We start from the raw sequence: 26,528 nt of genomic DNA, 5'->3' as shown, positions 1-26,528 counted from the left end.
TCCCTGACTCAGACATAGGGCAACAGATATGAAGGGGGTGCAGGTTGTAGCAGTATATGTGAGTATAACCCAACTTCTTATTTTTAAAAATGTATACAGATTTCACACATCCCTATGTGAAGACTCCAGAAGGAAGATTAGCAGATGATTTTGAAGACTTGAGTCAGATAAGGCTGGAGAGATGGCCCAGTGGTTAAGAGCACTGGCTGCTCTTCTAGAGGGCTCAGGTTTGATTCCCAGCACCCACATGTCAGTTTGTAACCATCTGTAACTCCAGTTCTAGAAGACCAAATGCCCTCTACTGGCTTCCATGGGCACTGCATGCATGTAGTGCATAGACTTACATGCAGGCCAAACACCCCCACACATAAAATAAACAAACTGATTAAAACCCATTTAAGTCAGCCTGGAATTTAAGTGTATTGGGTAGAGCAGGTCTTTTGCTAGAAGCTCCATAAAGTGGCAGGTGTGTGTTTGAGGAGGGGTTGGGGGGGTGTTATACAATTCTACATCTAACTAGACAGAAAAGAGTAAGAATGGCTATAATTTTTATTGATTCCTAGGTACATTTTTTGTTTTCCATCTATGAAATTGAGATGCCTCTCATAATAGAGGGCATGTCACAATTGACGTCGCTTACTGGAATATGAAGTACCAACATATCTTATGATTTGTAAAACCCATGCCACCATAGACTGAAAATGTACATTCGTGTAGCCATCAAGGCTCTGAGAGTGCCTCAGTAAAGAAAACCCACAAGCCAACAAATCTGACACTTTCCCCTTTCCTCTGCTGGGGAACCAAGAGACAACTTGGCAGGTTTCACAGCAGTAAATGCAGTTGTCAAGAGTCCTGCTAAGGTGCTGAACACTTCAAAGGCCAGGCTGGGTGGTGGGGGTTGGGGAGACTGTACCTTCATCACCATGCAAATGACCTGCTTCCTCCAGCAGCCCTGAATTCTTCAGTACCTCCATCTTCCTTGACTAAAACTTTTCTGGCTAGACTGTCAGTATTCCTATTTAAGACCTTTCACCTCTGCTTTCTGTTCCCAAGCTCACTGTATTTCTGCTCCCTTCTCCTGTAGTGTCACAGCCCCTAACACAGGGAACACAACCTTTGGCTCCCACTGGACCTAGGCTGCAGTGAGAGCTGCCGTGGTCAGTAACCCTCAGGCGGGCCTATAGGCCTGAAAAGGTTGGGCCTAAGGGGTGGTGGTGGCCAGCCTGGGGCTATGCTCCCAGGTGATCTGCCCACAGTGTGCTCTGGCCTCAGGGCCAAAGTGCTGCTCTTTTAAAGTAATCTACTGCTGTACTTGCAAAGAGCAATCAGGATTATGTTCTAATAAGCATGGACGCTGAAGACCTCCTCTGGTCACGGTCACCTCCGATACATAAAAGGCACCCACTCCTGGGAACACTGCCAGCTGGCTGGCAGGGCCCCACAATGGCAGGGACCAGAGAATCATTAGCCATAAGCACCAGAGCTTCCCACAGCACTATCCCTAAGAGCAACAGAGGTGGGCGGGGCATGCAGGGGCCAGAGTACCCTGGGGGTTAGGGACAACTCAGACCAGGCAGGTCCAGTCCTAGACCTGCCTCTGGTCATACTGGGACTGAGTCATCCAGATCAATGTACCCAAGTGACTTCATTTCTAAAATGGGCAAACTTTCCTCACAGAGTCATTTTGGGAAGAGCCATCACAGTGTCAGGCATACAGTGACTGCCTGGAGCACCGCTCAGGTGGATGAGGCTGAGTGGGTAGTGCTAGCTCTCCTAGGACAAACGGCTGCACCCCAACCTACAATCCCCGTCTCATCTTTAGAGAGCCATTTGTCCAGAGCTCTAAGCAACATTGCTTTCTTTCCTCCTGGTGTCAAGATTACTCAATTTCAATCCTGTTTCCAAACCGTTTCCAAGATGAACTATGATTAATTTCCCATTAAAACCACAGGCAGGGAAGATTGCTTGCACTGTGTACACCCCTCCCTGGGGAGGCCTGTGTCTGGGACAGGGCATCTGGTCACCTCTGCAGATCTTGTGGGAGGTTACAGGAAAAGGAGGGCTGGAAAGCTAACCTCACCCTAAAGTCCTCAGAGCCCTAAAGAAGCCCTCCGGCCCTTGCCCTTGTCCCAAGACCCTTCATATCTGTCATCCCTGAGGACAAGGACACAAATGCAGGCCATCCAGTGACATTTGGATGCCTCTCACATCTGGCTTCAGTCAATTTGGGAACCAGCTAGAGCCATACCTATAATTGCGCAGTCTGGCACAGCAGAACCAAGCCTTGACTTCAGGGCTTGTGTCTCTGGACCCCGGCCTCGTGAAGCACAGTGGGTTGTCCTGTGAGAACTGGCCTTCAAATGCATGCACAGCAAATTACGGTTTGTCCTGATGAGCTCCTCCCTACATCCACAACCCCTGCAACCAGGCAATGTCATGTTTCTGGAAGCTTCCACGTCTAGTCTAAACTAGGACGAGGCTCAGGGTTGCCTGTGCCTCTGCCTGAGGGGTGGGAATGTCGGTAAATACAGGCACGGGTACAGGCATGTCATCGAGTGGCTACCTCCAAGAGCAGTTATATGAATGAATCCTGGGCCAGGAGCTGGGTGTGTCACACTAAAACCTCCTAGCCTCGTGCTCTTAAGCAGCTTCACTGAGAGAATTGCTGTTAGGGTCAGGAGCAAAGGGCATATCCCACACCAGCCAGAGGCCCAATGGCCCTTCCAAATGCCATTCATACGGAAAAGGCAGATTTCCAAAGGAGGAGCTCCCATTTCTGGTATGACCCGAGAAATGACAAACTAGTGATCCCTCACATCCATGCCAGCCCTTCCTTCTTCCCAGTGCTAACTCCTAGATCTCAGCTGGCCAAATAGCTACACAAAAGAGGGATTTATTTCCCAAGTCCTTGCAGTTCAGCATTCAGCTAGTTCTGATCACCACTGTGGACCAGGAGGGCCACGCTACTAGAGAAGGAGGTTCTGAGAGCCGCGTGGGTGCTCCCCGGTACACGGCAAAGCTTCAAGGTCATCTGTCCTCTGGGCTTTTACACAGGTCAGGGAAGCCCTGTTTTGCTTTGCTCTCATAACTTACACGCTGAGAGTCTGCGGCTGGCTGGTGTGAAGCAGAGAACGGGGCCTGATTCCCTCCTGGCCCTGGAGGACACGAGATCTCAGAATGTGGTGCTGAGACCACACAAAGGTGCTCGGGTGCTCTGACTGCTGAGCCTGGGGCTCCAGGCAACAGGCTTCCCTGACACTGATACTAAAGGGGGATGGTTCCCCTAGAGGATGCCATGCCTGGAGAGGACAGCCACATATGCATGGATACTGGCCCACTGGCATGCTATTCCTGGGGTCCCTTCCCCGTGGGCCACAGCGGCCAAGGGCCACAGTTATCTTCATTCCTTAGTCCAGAGAAGCCAAGTGCCTCTGCAGTAGCCTCTCCCAGCTCTGGCTTCCCCAATGGCTGGGTTCTCAGGGGGCTGCGGGGGTACCTCAGCCCCTGGGTGCTGGCAGCTAGGAAAGGCTTACCAAGCCCCTTCTCTGTACACAAAAGCCCTGTCACTTGGATTGCTATAATTATCTGAGGGAATTTCAAGGCTAATTATGGTGGTTCACAGTATGCTGGAAAGGGCTGTGTGCCTCTGAGGAGAAGCAGGCCTTGAGGCACAAGAGTTTGCTTCCCAGGAAGGGCCCCTGCACCTGTAGAGGGGCCGGCAGGTGGACAGCAGGGAGCCCACCAGGGGGCACTGCCATGGAACAGTCCCATTTGCAGAAAAGGACTTAGGAAGCTCCAGGTCCACAAACCCTCCTGGAAGAATACAAGCTGGCTTGGTTCAGACAATAAGGAAAATTGAGGGTGCAGTACTCACAAGCTCCCCCCCACCCCCAACACTTCCTGCCGGCTCAGAACCGATCCTGCTTTAGGGAACAGTCAATGGTTCTTGCAAGCTCTGGCAGGCAAGGCCCTGCCTGGGAGGACAGACATGGCTCCCCCATTCTGTCACTTTTAGAAGACAATGCTTGGGACCGTGGCTACAAATCCAGCAGAATGGCTTCTGCCTGGCACCTTGCCTCCAGTAGCCTGTCCCTAGCCCCCAGAGACTGGGCTGGTGTGAGCCACTGTCAAAAGATCCACAACCTAGGCACTCCTTACAGGACACCGGTTCGGTTCGGGGCTGCTTCTGGCCCCATCTAAACTGATCTGACAAGTGAGAATCTCAACTCATTCCCTCAAGCACTGAAACACTGTCTGTAAACAAAAACAAGTCCCCACCCTACTCTCTAACCTGACATTCTCAAAGTCCTGCATAAGTGGCCACTTGGCAGCTTTCCTCAATGCCCTCACCGCATTGGTCGTTGCAGGCTAGTCCACTGCCTCAATCCTTGTCTATCCCATCTGTCCATCCGGGCAGGTCCTTTGCCAAAGGCATCTAGGGAAGGAGCCCCTAGCAGGCATGGAGCCCTCCGACATTCCTCTGAATCTGAGTCACCTTGTGTCAGCACCATTCCCGAAAAGCTGTGGGACAGCTGTAGCACAGTTCTCAATGCTCCTAACGCTGCGACCCTTTAACAGTTCCTCATGTTGTGGTGGCCCCCAACCATAAAATGTGTGTTGCTACTTACTTCATAACGTTTGCTAATGTTATGAATCGTAATATAGATATCTGTGTTTTCTAATGATCTTAGAAGACCCCTGTGAAAGGGCTGTCAACCCCCAAAGGGGTCATAACCCACAGGTTGAGAACCACTGCTGTAGTAAAACAAAGAATGGGCTTCCTGGGGTCCTAACAGCCAGCCTCAGAGCAGTTCTAGACAGATGAGCCCACTGCTGGTCCTTCTAACACTTCTGCCCACCAAAGCCCCACTCAATAGAATGAACCGTCATTCACACAGAAGCTTAAGCTACTAGCCTGAGACCACCCCCTTCCATCTAAGATGGGGACATTAGCAATGGCTGCAAGAGAATCAGAAGTCCCCATGTTCCTTAGATGCCCTAAAGGCTCAAGAAAACAACACCATCCTGTGGGCACAATAAGGAATGTCCCAGGTAGCACTCTTCTGTGCCCAAGAATAGCAGGGTCCACCTGGGGTTTGGCTACCCCAGTTACCTAACCCCTGGGTTCCCTCTGGAACATGTCCCACACACCTTCACTGCTGTAAGACCTGACGATCTGAAACCACCAGCCACAAGCGGACTCCCTAACTCCTGTGTGGGCTGAGGCTGACTCAGGGCACAACCCTGCTTCTTGATCATGAGGTACATGCTCACACCAGGCCTGAGCTGCCCCTGAAATGTGAGTAAGAGCCCTGCTTTTCCACTCCTAAGTCTTCAACAAACTCTAAGGCCTAATGAAGATGCTGCTGGGGCCCTGCAGTTGTAGCAAGAACAGCCAGAAGCTTCTATTTTGGGGGACCCAGTGGGCCAAACAGTGGGACATGTTTCTACAGATGAGATCCCCATTATTTAACTGGTGAGAGTGAGCCACATTACCTGTGTCTACAATATACCCAGGAAGAGTTAGGCGACAAGTCCAAAATCACACGGGCAGCTGAAGCCAGATTCCAATCCAGCCTCAACCTGTCTGCCTCCACTGCTTGCATGGTGGCACTTCCACAGACCCACACCCAAGGCTATCACTTCTCATGGGCAGGCCTAGAACATCAAATGAGGTGTGGACCTGCCATCTTCTTCTACCAGATGGTCCCTCTCTCATATTTAATGCTACTTGCCCTTTATGTTATCAGTGTCCAAAACAAACAAACAAACAAACAAACAAACAAAAAACCCTTTTCTCATCTGGAGTTTTGGAACCATCTCAGAAAGCAAATCAAACCGTTCAGACCCAAGGAAGAAGGCTGCTGGCTACCTGCCATTTTGTGCTCTCCCACACGCCATGTAAGGAGTAAGGAGGCGTTGCCCTCAGACCCCATGATATCTGGTAAGATCAGGCACCAGGAATAAAGGCCCTAGACCCCTCCATGACAGCCTAGCCCAGTTTTTCCCCAGGAAGAGCTGTCTATTCCTTAGAGAGAATGGAGGGCTCACCAACACTCTGGGCAGGAACTTGGATGCACTGTCCACCCTTGGTCATGGTTTTAAAAGGGAAGCTTAGGGGCGGAGAGCTGAAGGGCCAGAACTGGAGGAGAGCCACTGGGATACCACGGTATCTGCTACTTCTTAGAACTCTACTGTGGTTTGAATACAGTATGTGTGTCCTCCAAAGGTCTGTGTGGCTGGAGGTTCCTAAGGCTATAGTGTAAATGAAGGTGGCAGCGAAGGGGTGTGTGTGTGTGTGTGTGTGTGTGTGTGTGTGTGTGGTGTTGGTTCCTAACACCACTGGGACTCCCTGGTAGTTTGCACAAGGTGAGGGAGGTTCTCCTTGGTTCACCACTCGAGATGTGACCATTTGCTTGTTTCCATTTCCACTCCCGCCAGTGTCACGCACGGGGAGGTAATGCAGTCAGGGACAGCTCTGCACTGTACTGCTTGGACTCTAGCCTTCGAAACTACGGGATAATGAAACCTTCCCTTTATCCAAACAGCTGAGCTCAGGTGTTTCATTGTGGTAACAAAACGCTGACTAATAACGGCTCCAAGACTCATCTGTAAAATGGACAGGTTTGCTGTGCCCAGCAAAGAGTGCTGAAAGACAGACCGTAAGAGGCTTAAGGCCAAGCGCGTGGTGCTTACCCAATAAACGGACACTCCCATATCCCGATCCCCTCTTTATAGACTAGCTCTGGTCCTGTCCACCAAAATGTGCTTACTGATTCCACCCCCACAGCAAAGGAGCATCCAGGTTGGAGTTTGAGGCAGCTTAGGCCACAAACATAGTCTATGTGGTAGGCAGGCAGGGGATCTCTCAGCAGCCCCTGGGCCAAGGCAAAGAAAAAAGTGTTGCTTAAAACGAAAATTAAAAGGCTCAGCAGGGAACATGGGGCAGAAAAGACGAGGCAGTTACTGCTCACAAGAGTCTTTCTAGAATGCCTGTCTCACAGAAACATATACCTTGAAAGGGCAGTCTGCACTTCTCTGGAGCTGATCAGGTGGGATAGAGGTAAATTCTCTGGGTGGAGCCAGCAGCTGGCAGAAGCTCCACCGTGAGGAGGAATAGCACGTATACCATGATGTCCAGCAGCTGCACTGTGCATCTCTCTGCACTTGAGTAAAGACCCCTGATTTCCATTGTCTCCCCTGCCCTATTATATAACTCTGCTTAAAAGCCACGTGAGCGATTCTGCACACACACTTCTGTTCCCTAACCACAGCGTTATCAGGACACTTCATCTCCCCACAGGGTTCAGCACAGCAAATCCCTTCGAAGCAGCAGCCAGAACAGCTCTCCCCAAGAGCATCCTGTGGTTTGTATGTCTTAACCTTAATTGCAAAGGAGAACATGGGTCCTTCTCTTCCTATGATGGTCGCCCTTATAACTCAATTCTTCCCTGTGTCAAAGTGCTTAACGAGACAAGATTCGTTGCCCTTCCTTGAACAGTGACAACCTGTGGCCACAGAGATGGACCACCCATCAGAAGTCTGGGCCACGTGTCCATACCTTTCATGTAGGCCTCAATCTTGCGGATAAGCTCGTAGGACTTGGATCGGTCTAACAGGGTCCTGATGGCGGGGAGGGGATCCAAGACGATAGTCTCAGGGTGAGCATCAATGTACTCCTGAAAGAAAAGCGGGCTTGTGGTTAGAGGAGGCTGATGCTGTGACAAGGGCATCGATACGACTGTATATTCAGAATCCCCCAAGCATCTGCCCCTCTGTTGTCCTTTCCCCATTACAGGACTTTGGTTAAACTAAAGGCCAAATGGACATGTGCCCAATCAGAGGCAGGCTTGGGGTTCTTGCTGGGATGCTGGGACAAAGGGGTTAGAGAACTCTCTATGACAGTTCCTCCAGAGAAGCTCATGAAGGAAGAAGCAGAGACCAGGTATCTGTGAGTAACCACAGCGGGGAAATTAAGCAAGGTATGTCTAAGGCCTGAGCCGAGCTTGAAACAGAAGAGCAGTCAGGTTCTGATGAGGCCATTCACCCCCTGGGCAAAAGCTCCATCTGAACACAGGGCTGGCCCATCTGCTCAGTACGCTCCATCAGAGTGCTAGTCCGGCTTCTTGCACCAATGGGTAAGGGTTCCACAGCAGAGCAGGGAAGAGTGACATGAAATGATGCGTGGTTCATGGAAAAGTCATAAGAACACAGGATGAGCTGGGTGGTAGCAGGGCACACGCCTCTAATCCCATCCCAACACTCGAGAGGCAGGGGCAGGTAGATCTCTGAGTTTAGGGCCAGCCTGGTCTACAAAGCGGGGGGGGGGGGGGGGGGGGGGGCGGGGGGGGGTGGGAAGAAAAGACGAATATGTGAAGAGCAGAACTGTGCCACTTACTTGAGAAAGGGGATTTTAGCCTTTTATCAAGTTAGGATTCAATTACAATGAGTATGGGTGGGTGTGGGCAGTTCCTCCCTGGCTGCCTGGTGTAACTAGGCCTGCTGATATCTTGATTTTAGAATTTCAGCCCCCAAGCTGAGACAGAGCAAATTTACTGTCAAGCTACCAGGTCTACGGTCAACAAGACAGCTCTGGCAGACTATCACACAAGTCTCTGTCCGCTGCTGCCTTCGACCCAGCCCCACCCTGGTCCACATGCCAGGCTGAGGTCAGCAAAGGTCAGAGGGGAAAACACCACAATGCTGCCTCTCTAGTAAGCTTTATCCACACAAAGAAAGAGCCATTGAGATGTTTTCTTAAGAGAATCTATTTTTGTCCCTAGTATCACTTCGAGAGCATTTGAGGCAAAAGTTAGAAACATACCCAGTCTGTCTGAAACTGTCCTCCCCATGAACTCCCTCCCATAGGACCTCCTCTCTATCCTTTCCCCGGAATGTTTAAATCTCTGTCTCTCCCTTGGATGTGGCTGGGTGCCACCTTGGGAGGCCTCTATGTTGGCATCAACTCTAGTAGATTCCAGTTACCTGCTCACTCCTGAGAATCCCCGCTGTCCCACTGGCTGCTTATACAGCTACTATGCAGGTCTATGAAGAACGGCCATTAGGTCACACAGTTGTGCCCACTGCCATCATTTCAGCTTTCCTGAGAGTTGTTCCTGAGCCCTGCTTCTCCCATGGGCAAGCATCCCTGCTGGCCTTTCCTGCATTGAAGCATGCTGACACACAAGCCCACGACTCACCAGCTCCCCTCCTCCCCAACCTGCTCACACACGCTTATAAAACGTGACTCTACAAATGCCCGTGCTGGGGTGTCTTCCAGGTCCAACAGATACACCAGTGAGTGGGTTCCCAGTTTGTCCTGGCCAGCTCTATAAGTCCCAGTCCCTCAAGCCCCTTCCCACTCTGTTGCTTCCAGAAGCAGCCTGGTATGTCAGGAAGAGCATGCAACAGGGACCAAGCCAGCTACCCACTAGGCTTCTTAGAGTCTCTCAAGACTTACTGCAGATGACCCTGCAGGTTCTTATATAGAGGGCCTTACATTCCAGGAGTCTATTAGCTGGAGAAACCTGAGGAGTAGAGTTTCAAAGCCATAGAGGCTTCTCTGGAGAGAGATGAACAACTGTTTGTTGGTAGCACTGCAGGTGACAGTGACGCTGTATGCACTTACCATCTAAGACACTCACCACCCAGGTATGACATGTTTGCCCCAGCAACTGAAGCCACCTAAATACGGGCATGTAGTTCCTTCCCTCTGACCCAACAAAGCTGATGCTGGCCCCATGTTCCCGCACCAGGACAGAGACCTTTAAAGAGAGCCCAGTATCACCAAGGCAGGAATTTAAGCCAAAATCACAAGGGAAAGAAGCCATATGAAACTAAAGAAGGAAACAATCTGACAAGCAGGCGCCAACCAGCTTTGGGCCTGGGATGAAAGCAGCAGGCACACAGAAGAATCTCTGCCCGGGCATACCAATCTCTCTGGAGGCAGGAGAGGGAAAGGGGCAAAGGCTTTTACCAGCTTCCCTGTGATCACAAGTGAGTTATTCTCCAAGCCTTTCAGCTCATCTATTGTATGGAGGACTGCATGCATTTTCCACAAGTCTCTTAGAATTGCCAAACAAATTGCTGGAAGAAAGACATAAACCATCTCCATGGCAAGCAGTAAACACTCGTTCCCTCGGAGAGCTGGCCTGCCAAGAGGGACCAGAGAGAGATCCTAAAGTGAATGGGCAATCTGGACTTCATGCAGAAACTGACAGTAAGTTCTACTGTCAGAGGGGATGAGGTAGAGGCCAACCAGGTGCCCACTCAAGCACAAGCTAATCCAGACCAACAGGATCATGCCATTAGGGACACTGATCACACACACACACACACACACACGCACACGCACACGCACACGCACACGCACACGCACACGCACACGCACACGCACACACACACTCTATGGGGTAAGGGGGCAGCTAGCAATCTGAGACAAATGAGAAGACTGAGAACACTAGCTATACTGTGGTCCCCTGGCAGGGAAGTGGGCTTTCCTCTCCACCTGAAGCTCCAAATTCAGATCTTGCCTGTGTGTTGTAGTTAGTTTTGGTCAACCTGACACAAACTTAGACATGCTTGGGAAGAAGGAATTCTCATTGAGGAATTGGTCGCACAGACTGGCCTGAGGAAGCAATACCACGTCCTGACACTAACTGATATAAGGGGACTCATCTCATGTGAATGACGTCATCCTTGAGCAGGGGGGCCTGGGATGTTTAAGAAAGGTAGCTGAGCAAGCCATGGAAACAAGCCAGTAAGCAGCATTCCTCTATGGACGCTTCAGTTCCTACCTTTGGGTTCCTGCCTGGGTTTCCCTTGACGATGGATGGTAATTGTGTACTGAAATAAAACCCTGTTCTCCTCAAGTTGTTTTTAGTTGTGGTGTCTAACACAGCAAGAGAAGGAAAGTAGGACATTGTGTCACATCATCCATGTCTGGGAGCATGTCTGGAGTCAATCCCATGTGACCTAAGCTCTGGATAAAGCGACCCCAGGGATGACTGATGTGTAAGGGGCAGGTAGAACATGGAAAAAAAGAATGTTTGGCATTTTGCAATATGGGACTCAGGTCTCTGGGCTCACTCTGTCCCTAAAAACTCTCAAAACCACCAGCAGAGCTGTCCCAAGAGATCAGTCTCCCGTCTGAGTACAATCTAAATGAATGCTCTCCTAGAGATATCAACTGTAGATGATATCCACCTGAGTGCTAACTCTTGAAGGAACTAGCATCCACAATGTCATTTGGCTCTAGAAGGAGACACACTGGGCATCTTGGACAGGCAAGTCAAACCCAAAAGAATCCCTTGATCCCTAGTGGACTCCTGGGAATCAGGAGGTGTATGTTTCAGTAGCACCCGCCCACCAGAGGAATGGCAGGATTAACTCCCAATCAGAGCTGACCTGACTTCCTTCCTCATGGAGGCCTTCTCAGTGCCATCTTCCTCCTCTGAGTTCCTCTGACAATCACAAAGGCTGGCCTTCTTAGGCAGTACATGCTGAGTAAGAGCCAAGAGTCTTCTTGTCACCAACGCTTTGGTACCATGATGGACCTGGACTCACCTCCAGGGTGAATTACTAATGTACTTACTACACCCATGTCCAGACATGCTTCTCTCACATCCAGCCTACCCAGGAGGGCCTGTTAATAGTCTCTCGAACAAAGAAAACAGGACTCAGAGTATCTCAGTGTAAGATGATCCATATGGAGTCCTGGCTAAGATATCAGACAAAGAAAAATGGCACAAGAAAATCTGGCTCCAGGAAGGACAGCTCAGTTGCATCTGGGCCAGAACCACTTAGCTCATTCCTAGGAAGCCTTTCTCATGTGCTGCAATGAGGCCATGGCCTGCAGCCTAATAGCTGTACAGACTGTAATACTCCACATGGCAGCATCAGCCAGAGATAATGCACGCAGAAAAAGGAGGCACAGGGAGGTTGCATCCTTCTCTCCAGTGTGGGAGTCCTATGGATCCAGAACTAGCATGAAGCAAAGGAAGGTCCCTTAACCCTGTCTGCCTTCTCAGGAAGGAAGCAGTAACTATGTCAAGGTTCCCAGCCCTGGATTATGACTAATGTAAATAAAGACAGATACCCTTGGGAGATTGCATCAGTGAATGACAGTCCAGAGGAAGATTCACATGGCACAGAGCAAGGAGCCTGTACAGGACTCTGGGGCACAGGACTAACACAGAGCTGGGCAGAGCAGGAGTGGAAACCTACTGAGATATAAGGGGACCACATGGAGGGAAGATGATGGGTCCAGTGGTCCATGGAAGCTATGTTACAAAGGTAAAGTTAGGTTCTGCAGAAAGGGAAACCTGACCCCAGGATGCCAAGACCATGTCAGGATGAAGTTAAGCCATAATACAGAATGTTTTGAGGGAGGACGAATGGTGGACCCTCCATCAGACTGATGAAGCTATGAAGTTAACCCAATGTTGTAGACTTGGCATCAAGCAAGGCCAAGGCCAACATCCCCTAGGCAAAGCTTTCCCATCACCTGCCTACTCATCCCAGCTTAGAGAAGAGCACAGTTCCAAGACATCCACACAGTCCCAGGAGTCCTGGTGCAGGAAGGCACCTGGCAGTGGGCCTAGTGTAGGATAGAAACTTGGGACATACACAGATAAATTTTGGAGCAAGCCGGGCACTGGTGGCGCACGCCTTTAATCCCAGCACTTGGGAGGCAGAGGCAGGTGGATTTCTGAGTTCAAGGCCAGCCTGGTCTACAGAGTGAGTTCCAGGACAGCCAGGGCTACACAGAGAAACCCTGTCTCAAAAAACCAAAAACCAAAACAAAACAAAAAAAAAAAAAAATTGGAGCAAGAATTTCAGGAGCCAAGAGGCAGTTACAGTAGCATACAGAATATGCCAGGAGCTATGGCACCACTTACGGTATCAAAGACAGAGATGTTCTGTATACAACCTGTGTTAACAGTCCCTGATGGTTGGCCAAAACTTCTGCCTTCCAATCATTTGAGGATCATATCTTTTAGCACAGCAGCACCCAGCCCAGCCCCAGCCTAACACAAAGACCTAGAGGCACCATTCAGGCAGAGAAAAAAAACCAGAATCAAGAAAGCAGGCTAAAGCCTTTGAGCCAGCACTGGCTTTTGTGAGTTTCTTCAAGTCACATATATATGTTAGCAGTTTCTCAGTTGTCATAGCTGTACAATGAGAAGTTCAAAAGGACTTATTTTCAGCAACCATGCTGGCATTTAAGACCCAAGTACCCAGGTTGTAATATGCGGCACAAATCAGAAAAAGTTCCTGGGGCACTTATGTTGAGTCAGATCTGAGGCCTACAGAATCTCAAGGCTGTGTGGCCTTGATGCCCTGGAAGCACAGAGCATGTGACTATATGTCCCTTGCTGTGGGCCAGTTAAACATGCACCTACCCAGGCTGGAGCAGATACAATTGGGTTGAGTACAGGCACCACCCGCTCCCATACCTTCTACCCCCATCCCACCCCACCCCAGCACCTCTCTCCATCAGTGGCAGACACTAGGCAAGGCAAGGCCACGACCAGGGGCTTTCTTGAATCTCCACACACTCTGGGCTGCTCTGATGTGTGCAGAAAGAACTTCAGCCACAGCTTCCTGTCTCACTCTCTGAAAAGCCTTCTCTGGAGAGTTGAGCTTCCTGTCAGCAGACACTCAGGTTTTAACCAGCTCTCATTTGTATTCCAGAGAGATCTCTCATGTCTGAGCACTCAGCCCAAAGCCTCCTGGAGTACAAGAGGCCAGCCCCTAGAAAGAGGGGGTGGGTATAACTTTTTGCCTGTTAAGCTACAGAACAACCACCACTTCCCATCCACCATCATGGAGATAAAGGTCTTCTAAGTGGCACATCGATGGCTGTGGGGCAAGGATTATTGACTCAGGGGATTTGGGGGAGGGGGTTTCTGAGGCCACTAATGCTTAAGAGTCACAGGCACAAGTCAAGAGGAAAAAGATCATTTCAGGCAGAGGCCTTGGGGAAGGGCACTAAGATTACCTGAGAACCAGGCAGCTGGGGTGGACATGGGTTTCAAAGAAAAGTTCAGGCTGAGGTCCTGGAGACAGACTAGCTAAGGAGTCTGGACTTGATTCTAAAGTAATAAATCCCTTGGCTTGGGGAATAGGGGTGATGGGGACAGTGTTAAAGCACAGAGTGACCAGTCTAGCACTCTGAAAGGCCACAAGATCCAGCAAGAAACATACAAGCCTTGGTAGTAAGTATGATGTAGTTCTGGCCTTGGGGTACATGGGGCTGGACTGCACATTCATGAGACTGGGGGCCAGGGCTCTTGGACCTTGACCTTTTACACCAACACCATCTTTGTCATTTGGGAGAGCTGACAGAAGGGATAACAGACTCCACTGGAGCCCTCCCTGCTCCTCAGCCCTGTTTATACCCGAGGGCAAGATGTCAGAGCCTGACAACACAGGCCACAGAAGAGACGGGCCACGCATGATCTCCAGTCAGGAGCAAGGTGGTCCAGGCGAGCCCCATTAGATCAGCTACCACAGCCCTTCCCAGGACACTGATGGGATCCTGGCACCCTTCACAGACGGCAGCTCCAGGCCAAAATGTACTGAATAGGAAATGGAGCAGCGCCTGACGGTCGGGGTAACCTTCATGGAAAGAAAATGAAAAATGTGCAGAGTTTGCATTTCTACCAAGTGATTTATCCTACAGACCCTCACATGCATACGGAGGGCAGTCACCTGCAGCTTGCTTCTCAAGTGAGGTCAGAAATGCCTAAAGGCCCATCCATGAAGAACTGGTCAGTTAAGGCCATTCAGTATACAGGCATAAAGACAAGAGGGCGGCCTGGAGGATTACCTCTGACTGAGTTCCTGGGAGCAGGGACTCCTGGTGGCCACAGGTTCCCCAACCTCTTCACCCAGTGCCTTGCTGATTTGTAGATAAGAACCCTCAACCAGAACTCAGAGCTTCCAACCTGGAACTTGCAGAGGAAAAAAGTAGGTCTTGGGGGCTCCTTCTGTGTGCAGGGCTGCTGCTGAACTCTGGGAAGAGCAGGCGTCACTAGGGGAGGACATGGAGCTCTTGCCTGCACATGCAGCCTTCCAGCCTTCTAGCTTCCAACAGGCCTCAGTCATACGAGAACAGGAGAAGATCTTACCGCCAGATACTGTAACCTGGCATGTGATGCTGTAGACAATAGACCCAGGGCCACATGCCTTGGCCCAGGCAAGCTCAGAGGTGGGTATTGCTCTGCCAGCAAGTGTGCACCTTCTCATGTCACCAATCCCTGCCACAGGCTGGGTGGGGATGGGGGTGAGGGCTTAGACAGCTTGCAAAGAGGAAAAGGGCACTAGATGGTGAAGTCACAGTCATCAGAAAGGGGACCTCACAATGTCACTTGTCTACAAAGACTCTCCCTATTTGTCTTAGTCAGGGTTTCTATTGTTTCAACAAAACACCATGACCAAAAAACAAGTTTGGGAGGAAAGGGTTTATATTTGGTTTACACTTCCAGATCATAGTCCTTGATTAGAGAAAGGCTTGCATCCCATGGCTTCCTCAGCCTCCTTACTTATAGAACCCAGGACAACCAGCACAGGATGGCATCACACACAATGGGCTGAGCCCTCTGCCAATGATCAAGAAACTAACCAAGAAAATGCCTTACAGCTGGATCTCATGGAGGCATATTCTCAACTGGGGCTCTTTCCTCTCTGATGACTCCAGCTTGTGTCCAGTTGACACACAAAACCAGCCAGTTATAACCACTGTTATCACGGGCTTTGTCTTATTTCTCCCTGGTCCTTACTGTAATTGGAGCTGTGTTCTCTTTTTCTTCTATTACCTTGTGCCTTGTTTGCCATTCCTGTATACACACGTGCACATACCCAGGCACAGACGTGAGCTTAGTCCATGAGGCACGTGCTGTATCTGCCTGGCCTGTTTAATTTACTGTGGAGGTTTCTACAATGTTTTTGGATTCCTGGTACACAGCAAGTACCCACTTAGCACTTGCTGACTGAATGACGACTCCAATGGTTATTTGATGGCTGATATTACGGATCAGTGAAGAAGTTCACAAACAGGGTTGGGAGGCAGATCTGGGGCTGGAGTTCATTCAGAAGGTGTAGAGGCCTGAGTCTGGGGATGCAGATACCATCCACAGAGACATGATTTATTCCATAAAGTCAAAGGAAGCCAGGCTTCATAACTGCAGCCCACTGGGTGACCCAGATACTAGTCAGCAATAGAATCCCTACATAAACTAGGAACACGGAGACATGGACCACTTTGGCCCAAGTATGGTTGTGAAAGGAGCCCACAGGACAAACTCCCCTAGGACTGAGAACCCATCTCCAAGCTCAGAAAGTAGATCCCTTGGGGCTTTGGCATCCACACTCACAAACAGAACCAGCTTTCCTGACCCCAAGCTCTCAGAGATGCTGAAACCATATCCTAAGAAGCAGCTGGAGAGGTGGTTCAGCAGCTTAAAGCAGGCTTGCACAGGACCTAATCGCAGTTTACAGCAGTCATGCCAGGAGGCTCATAGTCACCAGCAACTCCATCTCCAGGGAATTGAATGTCCACTTCTGGCCTTGTGGGCACTGCCCTCACACATATAGACACACATAAAGACAAAAATACTATATTGTTTTAAAGCACAGTAGTGCCTAAGCAGGGTGACCTCTCCCAACCACTCCACGGCAGTATCTGAAGGCATACTTGGTCCTTACAATAGATAATGTTTGGGAATACTACTGTATCTAGCAGGTATAGACCAAACAAGCCACTAAACATCCTGGACAGATCCCAACAACAGAGAACTATCCAGTTCAAGATGTCAATAGCACTGCAGCTGAGAAACCATAAGATAATGGGTACAAACAGTCTTTTTATAACTAGGAAATGTTTCTTGAGGTTATTTGATTGTTTTGGGGTGTCTTGCAGTCTTCCTCCTTCAGTCCCCCAAGAATTGGGATTACAGTTGTGTACCGCCACGTCTGGCAGACAACAGACTATGAAACATCTTTTTTGTTTATTCATTTGACTTGAGACAATCTCATATCACTAAACCTTGAACCGGCGATTCTTCTGCCTCCACCTCACAGGTGCTGAGAGTATGGGTATGGACCAGCACGCTCTGCTAATAAACACATTTCTAAAACTCAGCATGCACCACCAAACCTTGAGGTAAAACACCACCTGTCACTCGCAAGGGTTCCGATACTGGGCAGTGAAGTGGCAAGGCTTGGGTCTTCTGTAGGAAGCCGCTGTCAGCGGTGATATATTCGCCATTCCAAGATGGCGCGGACATCGTGTCCTCTCCACTAGTAAACAACTAACTGCACAGGTGCAAAAAGGCAAAAGCGCGCCAAAAGTCACTGCCCATCCCGGGGCGTAATATTGGGTGATGAGTGAACAGCCAATCAGAAGTGAACATGTCACTCTAGGGTGTATTTAAGCTGTGCCTCTTCCTGTCTTTGGCCCTTCCCCGTCTTTCACATCTGCTGATACAGATTAAAGCCTTGCTGTGGTGATACCCGAATTCTGCCTCTCGTGTTTCTCTTCCACGGGTGAAAAGGGGACACGGGAGGTGCGCGGAACAGTCTTCTATCCACAATGGGGATAGGAGGAGTGCCTTCTATCAAAGGCATTAAATTGAGTTTCCTCCTTCAGCAGAAAGAGCAATGCCCAGTCCCTTCCACCTAAATAAACAGTCAGCAGACTGTGTGGCCATCTCCATGCAGGGACTGGCCTTGTGGCTGAGAGTTGCAGTCATCCTGAGGTCGACCTCATGGCCGCCTGTACTGAGTCTGCTGCTCTGAGACTGGGATACAAGCAGCTTTGAGTCCCTTGGCTTCTGTTAGCCTGCGTTTCATCAGCATATGGCACCAGCTGGGTCGGAAGCAATCCAAGGTAATGACCTCTTCCTAGGTGACCCTGAGCCATTGACCCTCCAGCCAGCTGAGGGAACCGGAAGGGGCACCATTAGCTACTGTCCAAAGGAAGCCCCTCAGGCACATGTGAAAAGAATGCAAAGTACAGTCATAGCCCTGCCTCTTTCTAACGATTCTGGGCAGGCGGCAGCTTCCTTAGGCCTGAAAAATTCATAACTAATTCTGTTATCTCAAGGATTGAGACGAGGAACAGCTAGTAAGAGACGGGCAGGATCCAGGCAGTGTGTCTAAATGGTACGTGACTAGCCAAAGGCAGCCTATGTCATTGATCTGCTGTGACAATAGAAAATCTTTTCTGGGTCCCATGTTCTAGCTCTGATCCCAGAGGCCCACGTACAAACCAACAGAAGCTCACTTTAGACTGTTACACAACTTCTTGTGGGTTTAGATGTTGGCTTCCTAATTGGGTTAGAAGGTCAAGAACAAGGAAACCTTTGTCCCCCTGCCTTCTCCTCCATCCTCAGGCACAGCATAGAGCCTTCACTAGGGGCTGCTCAGTGCTGGAGGCTGCCATGTTGAGCTCCTTGCTTGTGGTACTATTACTTCTGTACTTGAGAGGGAAGGGTGGATGGGGCTGTGGCTTGGGAGGTAGGTGCCAGGCACACTTAGGAACTAGACAGGATTGATCCCAAGGTTCCTGCTAAGTATCATCTAAAATGCTCCTTGTGTGGTAGGCAGGGTGACTGGAACCCACATGGGCTAACTGGTGAGGAGGGGCAGAGCCAGGAGTAACAGCCAAGTCCCTCTGCCTACGTCCTCTCCCTGACCCTGCCTTTTAGGCTAAGTAAGCCCACATTTCCACGGCCCCCTCACAGGCATGCCTCCACTAAGGGACACTTTTATAATCGCTGCCTCATTCGCTCCAATTACAATTGAGAACTCATAAGCTAGCCGGGGCCACAGCTAAGGCTGGGAGCAAAGTGATGCTGTCACTGTAATGACAGTGTTACTAGAAGCATGGCTGAGTGTTCCAAGGTGCCACGGGGTCTGCATGTACTACCGTATACCAGACAAGGAAGAAAATGGTCAGTGTGTGCACATACAGACACGCGTGTACACAGACACAGACATACACACACCTATACACACACAGATACACCTACACACAACCCTACACATACACACGTATACACACATGTACACACACATACACACACACCTACACAGACACACACACACTCCTATACATACATACATACATACACACACACACACACTCACACACCTCATTCCATGCCGGTCCCTGTTCCAAGCACATATGCATATGTTAATTTTTTTTAATGCTCACACAAACCTTATAGGCTATTTTACTTTATAAGGGGAAACAAGAGTCCTGGAGTGAGCTCAGTCCCTTGCCTGCAGGGTAAACCTACGGAGAGCCCGCATGAGCATTTCCCACCTTCTTATTCCCTTGCCATAATCATGAGGGACTGCACCAGCACCTGAGGTCCTGAATACCCAAGAGAGCCTCAGCCAGCTAGCAGGAAGAGCCTTAAACACCATGCTCTTGGCCAGCCACCAGAGGTTGCCAAGTCTATCATTTAGAAGCAAGCTTCACTCCCTGCCTGAGCCCAGGCCCACCTGCTTCCCAATCTCCTGCCTCAGGGCTCCCACAGGGTGACTAAACAGCTAGCTGTTGGAACCTGATGAAGAACGAAGGAACTAATACACAGGGGTAGGGGTGTGAATTCCCTCCTGCATCCTTGGGATGATGTAGCAGATGGTGTGGCTTTTATCCTGTCCTGGCAGCCGAGAAGGGAAACACGAATACAGCACACTTGATGCTGAGCATGGAGCTCTCTTTGGTCCAGATGTCCAAGCTCTGGTGACTACCTGGTGTCTTGCCTCATTAAAGTTCACCTTGTACTGGCAAAAACTCCTGAGCGGAGCCTGTCTGTGTCTGTGTCTGTGTCTGTGTCTGTGTCTGTGTCTGTGTCTGTGTCTCTGTGTCTGTGTCTGTGTCTGTCTCTCTCTCTCTCTGTCTCTCTCTCTCTGCCTATTAACCTGACCTTATCACCATTGTCTCGCTCCCTAATCTCTCTGCATGAGAAAGTCCAAGCTCCAGACCCTGGCCCCCAAACTCCCTGAGCTCTGGCCCAGCCTCCCTGCTCTCCAGCCAGCTGGCTCCAGGGTACAGTCCTTCATACATGCCAGGCAGCAGCACTTGTCCCCTAAATCTCCTGGCTTTCTTCTTTGCTGCCCCTAGTCATCCAGAGCTATGTACTCCACCCACCACTGCCCCATCCAGCCCTAAGCCAGACCCTCCCCATGGTCCTATTGACAAACACATAGGCATGTTCAAAATGTGCCAGGTGTGGAGGGCAGCAGTGGGGACAAAGGTCCTGGAAGATGGTGACCCTGGAGGGACAACAGCAACTGACAATTAATTATGAGCTTCCAAGTGGTGGAAAGTAAAGGCCAAGATGGGGAAGGCCTGGAAACAAGAACTGTATCTACTATTGGGATGAAGCCAATCCTCATGAAGGCGACCTTGGCTGCAGGGACTGACTGCACAAAAGGCGGGCAAGAGTCAGGCTCAAGTGGCTACTGTGGAGGGCTAGTGTGGCAAGGAAGAGGTAGGAGGGACAACACAAGGCTGCCCTTTAAGGTGTCCAGAGCCACGCCTTTAATCCCAGCACTTGGGAGGCAAACACAGTTAGATCTCTGTGAGTTAGAGGTTAGCCTGGTCTACATAGTGAGTTCCAGGACAGCCAGGGCTAGGTAAAGACATACTGTCTTGAAAAAGCAAAAAGACAGACAGATAGACAGACAGACAAAGAGACTATGTTCAGGAGTACTCAACCTCCTTCCAGAGAACATGATGACATGTACTTATAATATCAGTGTTAGGGAAGGAGAGACAGGCAGATCCCTAGAGGGTGTTGGTCAGCCTAGCTTATTTGGCAAGTTCAAGGCCAAAGAGAGAGGCCCAGTCTCAAACAAACAAACAAACGTCTCTGCACTCCTGATATACTCATGTGCCCACAAACTCATACATGAACGCATGCACACACACAAATAATGAGGGAAACCCATCAGTTTGGATTCAAGCTTCCTCCTTCTCTCTCTTCAGGTACCACCCCTGGAAGAGCTGCTGGGTTACAACTGGCATGCTCCACCTGAGGAGATTCGAGAGTGCAGGGCTACCAGCTCTTAACCCTTGCGGTTATACTAGACAGGTAGCACCAGAAGTGACAGAGAGAAGGTTGTTACTGCTCACTAGAGGAAGTAGCTGAGAAGTCAAGGGGCTCCAGGGTTCCTGTATACCAGTCACACCCATCTCCAGGGCTTTGCCCATGTCTATGCCCTGATAACTAAGTCTCAGGAAGAGGGCAAAGGCGCCAGACTGCTGGCTACACATGACCCTTGGAGCAGAAAACAACTGAATCATCCCAGTGATCCTTCATTGTGAGGTTAATCCAAAAGGAAAACTGACTGGGCTCAAATGACCTGCAATACTCACCAGGCCCACACCCTCCCGCCTGCCTATCTGGACACAAGGAAGAAGCTGGCCTTAGTTCTGAAGCTCCCTTCCCTGAGGACCAGAGGCTCACGAGATGTTCTAGGGCCCATTTTCTACATGCAATCCTACCACCTGTGGATCTGAGTAAGATGGGGTCCTTCTGGTAGAGCCCTTTCTGAGGCAGAGCCCCTTCACTTTGCTCCTGTAGTCAACATGCCTGAGCATAACATCGCTGTTCCTCCTGGGTCCCGAGCCAAGCTAATGCCTTCTTGTCACTGTCCAATACAGAAAACTGAACAAGAGTTTTAAAACAAAGGCCCATAGCATGCTGAAGTTCAAGTGTCAGTTCCTGGGGTCTATGTGGCCTGGCTCTGAACTTGTATCTCTCAGGGAGAGATGAACAGGTCAGTGCTGACAGCCCCTAGTACCTTGCCCCAAAAGATCTAATTCCTAGCCTTTGTCCTGATACCTGCTCCTAGACTACATACAGACAACTCCTGTTCACCTCCTGGCTTCTTTGGAAGATAACCTGATGCTCCCTCTCAAAAGAGTTGGTCTCTTCTGCAGGAAGACACGTCCTGACCTTTACCATATATCTATCTGGTTTCTTGCTGAAATAGACTGCAGTAAGAATCTTCCCCAGAAATACCTAGCTGAAGGTTACCATGAGGTCACTATCCCAGACCAGCTCTGTGCGTGCTCTGCATACAGCAGACTTAAGGACCTAGCTAAGACCCTCTCTAGGGGACATTCCACACACACCTGTGCTCCAGAATGTTCTTTTTCTATACCTAGAGCAGCTTTGGTGGCTGCTCGGCAGTCACCTGCCCTGGGTTGAGGGCTCTAGTATGTCTGGGGCAGAGAGACAGGTTCAGGGTCACCCCTATGATGGGGGCACTGAGCTAACTACTTACCAGACCTTGCCTTTACAGAAAAATGGTACTAAGGCCACATTCACTTCAGGAAGAAGGTACATTGTTGTTGTTGTTATTATTATTATCATCATTATTATCATTATCATCATTAAACTATATTATGATCATTATGTATATGGCTGCTTTGTCTGTGTGTATGTTTGTGTACCACATGTGTGCTTAGTGTCCATGTAAGGCAGAAGAGTGCTTTGTATTCCATGGAACTGTGAGCCACCATGTGTGCCTGGATGAACCTGGGTGCTATGGAAGAACAGCTAGTGCTCTTAACTGTGAAACCATCTCTCTAGCTCCAGAAGAGTCAACTTAAGGATAACAGATTACACTGCCGAGGTTACACGGCCCATGGACTTGGAGGCTGGCTCCACCTCCCATGTGTTTTAACTCTGAAGCCCTCCCTCTCACCTGACTCTGAAGAAATGGCAGGTCAGTGGGACAGTAGCATCTAATGAGAGTTCCAGTGTCACTTGACTACTTTCTGACTGCAGGCTTGAGAGAGCTACCTATGGTATTTGAATGAGAAATGTCCCCTGCAGTCTCAGGCATGTGAATACTTAGTTCCTAGCTGGTGTCACTGGGGAAGGTTTAGGTGGTGCAGCCTTGATGGGGGAAGTGTGTTGCTGGGGGCAGGCTCTGAGAACAAAGCACCTTGCTTACTTCAGATCACTCTCTGCTTCACAACTGAGGATGTGAGCTCTCCACTTCCAGCTCCTGCTGCCAGGCTGCCACCTCCTGCTGTGCATCTCTTGCACTATGGACTCTGCCTCTGGAACCGTAAGCTAGAATAAACTCTTGTATAAGTCATCTTGGACATGGTGTTTTATCACAGAAACAGAAAAGTAACGAGTACATTACCCAAGCTGCACCAGCTTCCTCACCTTGAGGCAGTCAGTCGGGCTCCATGTTGATCCAAGTAACACAATATAAGGTGCTTCGGACCAGAGTGACTCTGAATATCTCCTGCTGGAGTCCTCACCCTCACCCCTGGCCTGGCTTTCCCAGATGGAGCTTAGCAGGGTCCCTGCAAGGCATCAGCACTATCCTCTGTGGGACTGGCAGGCATTCTGCCTCAATGGCCGACACAAGTACCCAGGCTCTGCTGTGTCCCAGAAAACAGCCACTGAGGAGCTGTAGACATAGGAATTAGTCACTTGGGGGCCTCCTAAAGGACAGGAGGTGTGAGTGAGGAATGGTGGCTGCTTCACTAAGTGTCCACTGTACATACAGGACTGTGGTGAAGGCATGTGGTCACTTGGTCACTGAGAGGTGGTGTAAGAGCCACACAGGGAACAAGCAGAGAGGGCTCTCTGAGAAAGTCAATACTAAGCCCTGGCTCCACCACACCCCAGCACACCTCAGAGCCTTAGTTTCCTGGTTATAAAACAAAGCTGACGAGACCTGCCCTGGGGGATGTAGATATGAAACAGGCTCAGACTGGCTGCTTTTCAGGCCAAGTTCAGGCCAAGGAATGAGGGGCCAGTCAGGTCAAACCTTCCAGCCTTGTCTCACTCCTGAGCTGGCCTTGAAGAACTACCACAAAGCAGGAACCCAAGAAGTATGCATGCCATATACCAGCAGCGAGCACCCTCCATGGCTGAACACCGAAGCTCTCCCATCACTGCCAGCTGCTTCTCCCTGCAAGCATTCATTTTACAAACAACTGAGGCTCTCCACAAGGTGAGGAGGACCACGGCCACAGCTTCAGCCTATGAGCAAACGAGAGGGACTTCATGCAGAGGCCCGTGGGGACAATCCCTACTTCGTTTCGGATACCCTAGAAAGCATGCTAGCACAATGGTGGGAAAAGAAATTAGGCAGTGAGAGGTCTCCAGGAAGTGGGTGAGAAGCATGAGATACTCTGGGGGCTGAGGCCACCAACCCTGAACACGTGGCAAGAGGAACGATGTCAGCAGGACGGCTGTTTTATGACAAGAGTCCCTTTGTCCTAACAGAGGAAAGGATCTCCAACCTCCAATTACCACAGATGAAAAGTGCTGGTCCAAGCGTCCCGTGCCTGGGGCGGCACTGGGACAGCCACTATTTCAGCTGCATTTCCGCTGATAATATGACTCTGTTTCATGACTCCTGAGCTGCCTGCCAGAGGAAAGAATCACATCTGTCCACAAAAGAGGACATTCGGGGCAAGTCAGCAGCGATGACAGCAGCAGTGGCCACCCCACATGAGAACCTCAAGGTGACAGGCAGGTCATCCAGGGGTCAGGACCTGGAGCTGCTGGGAAAATGGATGGGAGCAGGGAACATCCCTCAGGTCCATGAGAAATGTCATACACAATATCAAATTAAACAATTGAGAGGCTTTCCCCAACAATGCAGGACATGGTCCAAAGGCTTTCAAGAAAGAGACCCTTCACCCCAGGTGCAACAGAGGGGTCCCATCCTGGCGTCAAAATGGAGCCACCAGCTCAGTGCTGAGCACACCTGCCCCGAAGACACAGAAACCTTATCTGGGTCTCATCAACACTTGGACCAGTACCAACATCTACCAACATCAAACCTGGGTTACCTGCAAGACTGAGGCCTGGACCACTGCTGAACCCTTGCCCAGGAAATCACAGCTCACCAGTGGCTGAGCCACGTCTACAGATGCCACAGCTCTAAGCTTACAGCTCTCCTGGACTTCCCTCCACCCCATAGGCCCCACAGGCCCCACAGGCAGGCATCACCACCCTTACTCACTTGGAACCTGTGCACCAATTCCAGGGACTGGCTGTCATTCTGGTCAGCCTCGAGGATAACATCGGTCAACTTGTGGATGATGACGTCCAGGGGTCCCTGCTCCTCAATCGGCCGGCTGAGGTTCAGCTGCAAGGTGAGAACAACACAGAAGAGCTTCAGTACCTGAGTCTACATCTGGGACCCTTGATCCTCGGTAGCACCCCAATAGACTGGACGGACAGAGTAAGAGTCCAAGGGTCCCGCTCCTCATTATTCTTAGTAGCTGAGGAGAAACTAGACTCTTTGTTGGCATGCAGGTTCCCAAAGTCACACAAGCAGGGAATGCTGCATACTGGCTGTATGGAGAAAGCACCTCATCTACCTAACACTGAAACCAGAGTTCAGAGAGATTAGAAAAAATGACCAGTCACCCAGTCAGAACTCCATCTAAACAGATGTTCTTCCCCTGATGCTCTGAAGCCATGGCAAAGTGGTGTTCCTGGCAAGTCTAGGAGTTGCTTTCTTGAGAACCCAGGCACTCAGATTCCACCCTAAAACCAGGGTGTGTCACTGACCCTGGAGGGTTGCCAGAGCACAGGGATGCCTGAAATCCATTGAGTACTTAACACACTGCTCCACAGGGGAATGTGTTTATTTTTTCAAGAACACGGGGCTGAGAGGATCTAGCCACGAGGGAGCCAGAGTGGCCGGCTGGTATTCAGCATCATCTGACCCAAGCCAAAAGCACCTGCCAACAGCCAGGGCACCCTGACACCACGCTTCCTGATGCACCAGATGTCTGCCGCCAGCATATGACCATCACCACCTGCAAGGTTGCACTCTTGGAGGCAAGTGGCGCCAGTCCAGCCCCGGCTGACCCCCCACATAGCCTCAACTAGGCCAGAGAAAGTAACCCCTGACTTACCCCTCACCGTCACGGGCAGCTAGCGCCTATGAGGATTCAGGGCTGGGTAGGTCTATCACTCGTAACATAAGATAGCTACAAACTGTCATTCTGAGGAGACAGCAAGGTAATGACATACCTACCTGTCTCCTTTTATTCCCAAACACTATAGGAAAGGAAATCATAAACTAAGCAAGTGAGAACAGAGACTTTAAAAGCCCGCCTTGGACCTGGGTGGGAGAGTTCGGCTTAGATACAAAGTAAGACCTAAGGCAGCTGATTTAAACTCCCAACACACCCTCTATCCTCTGCCCCATGTCCACTCTGTCCCCTGGGTGTCACAATTCCAAAAGTTACAACCTTATAGCTGCTGTCCTCTGGCAGAATGGGAGATAGAGGTCACAGTGGAGGTGATAACAAAGGTAGGTCATGACGCTGAACCCTGCACCTGGTCCTCGTGCCTTTCAGTCCTGGTATTTCTGCACAGCCTATCTCCCAAGACGGCCAGCTAGCTCTGTGGCTCCAGTTATGGTTTTGGTTCCCGTGTCCTAGCAGGTCAATGCGTGATGACAATTCCCCACACTTGTTCATACTACATATTCTATCTTGTCAGCCCCCC

The 26,528-nt window shown here is 50.2% G+C and overlaps 1 protein-coding gene across 4 annotated transcripts in view; it reads right to left on the bottom strand.

The window, feature by feature from the left end:
- Itpk1 (inositol-tetrakisphosphate 1-kinase) overlaps window positions 1-26,528 on the bottom strand; it is a 135,418-nt gene that overhangs the window by 30,522 nt on the left and 78,368 nt on the right. For 3 of the 4 annotated variants that reach the window (XM_076921349.1, XM_076921350.1, XM_076921351.1), the window contains 2 exons: window positions 25,027-25,152; window positions 7,562-7,679 (listed from right to left, as the gene is read on the bottom strand). In XM_076921349.1, coding sequence (XP_076777464.1) covers window positions 7,562-7,679; window positions 25,027-25,152 — 244 coding nt within the window. Of the gene's footprint in view, window positions 1-7,561; window positions 7,680-22,986; window positions 23,109-25,026; window positions 25,153-26,528 lie in introns of those variants that run through there. The other variant, XM_076921352.1, reaches the window with a different exon arrangement.

Source organism: Arvicanthis niloticus, chromosome 23 (assembly GCF_011762505.2).
Source record: "Arvicanthis niloticus isolate mArvNil1 chromosome 23, mArvNil1.pat.X, whole genome shotgun sequence".
NCBI lineage: Eukaryota > Metazoa > Chordata > Mammalia > Rodentia > Muridae > Arvicanthis > Arvicanthis niloticus.
Note: the sequence above shows the minus strand (reverse complement) of the source record. Positions and strands in the feature narration are given on the sequence as shown.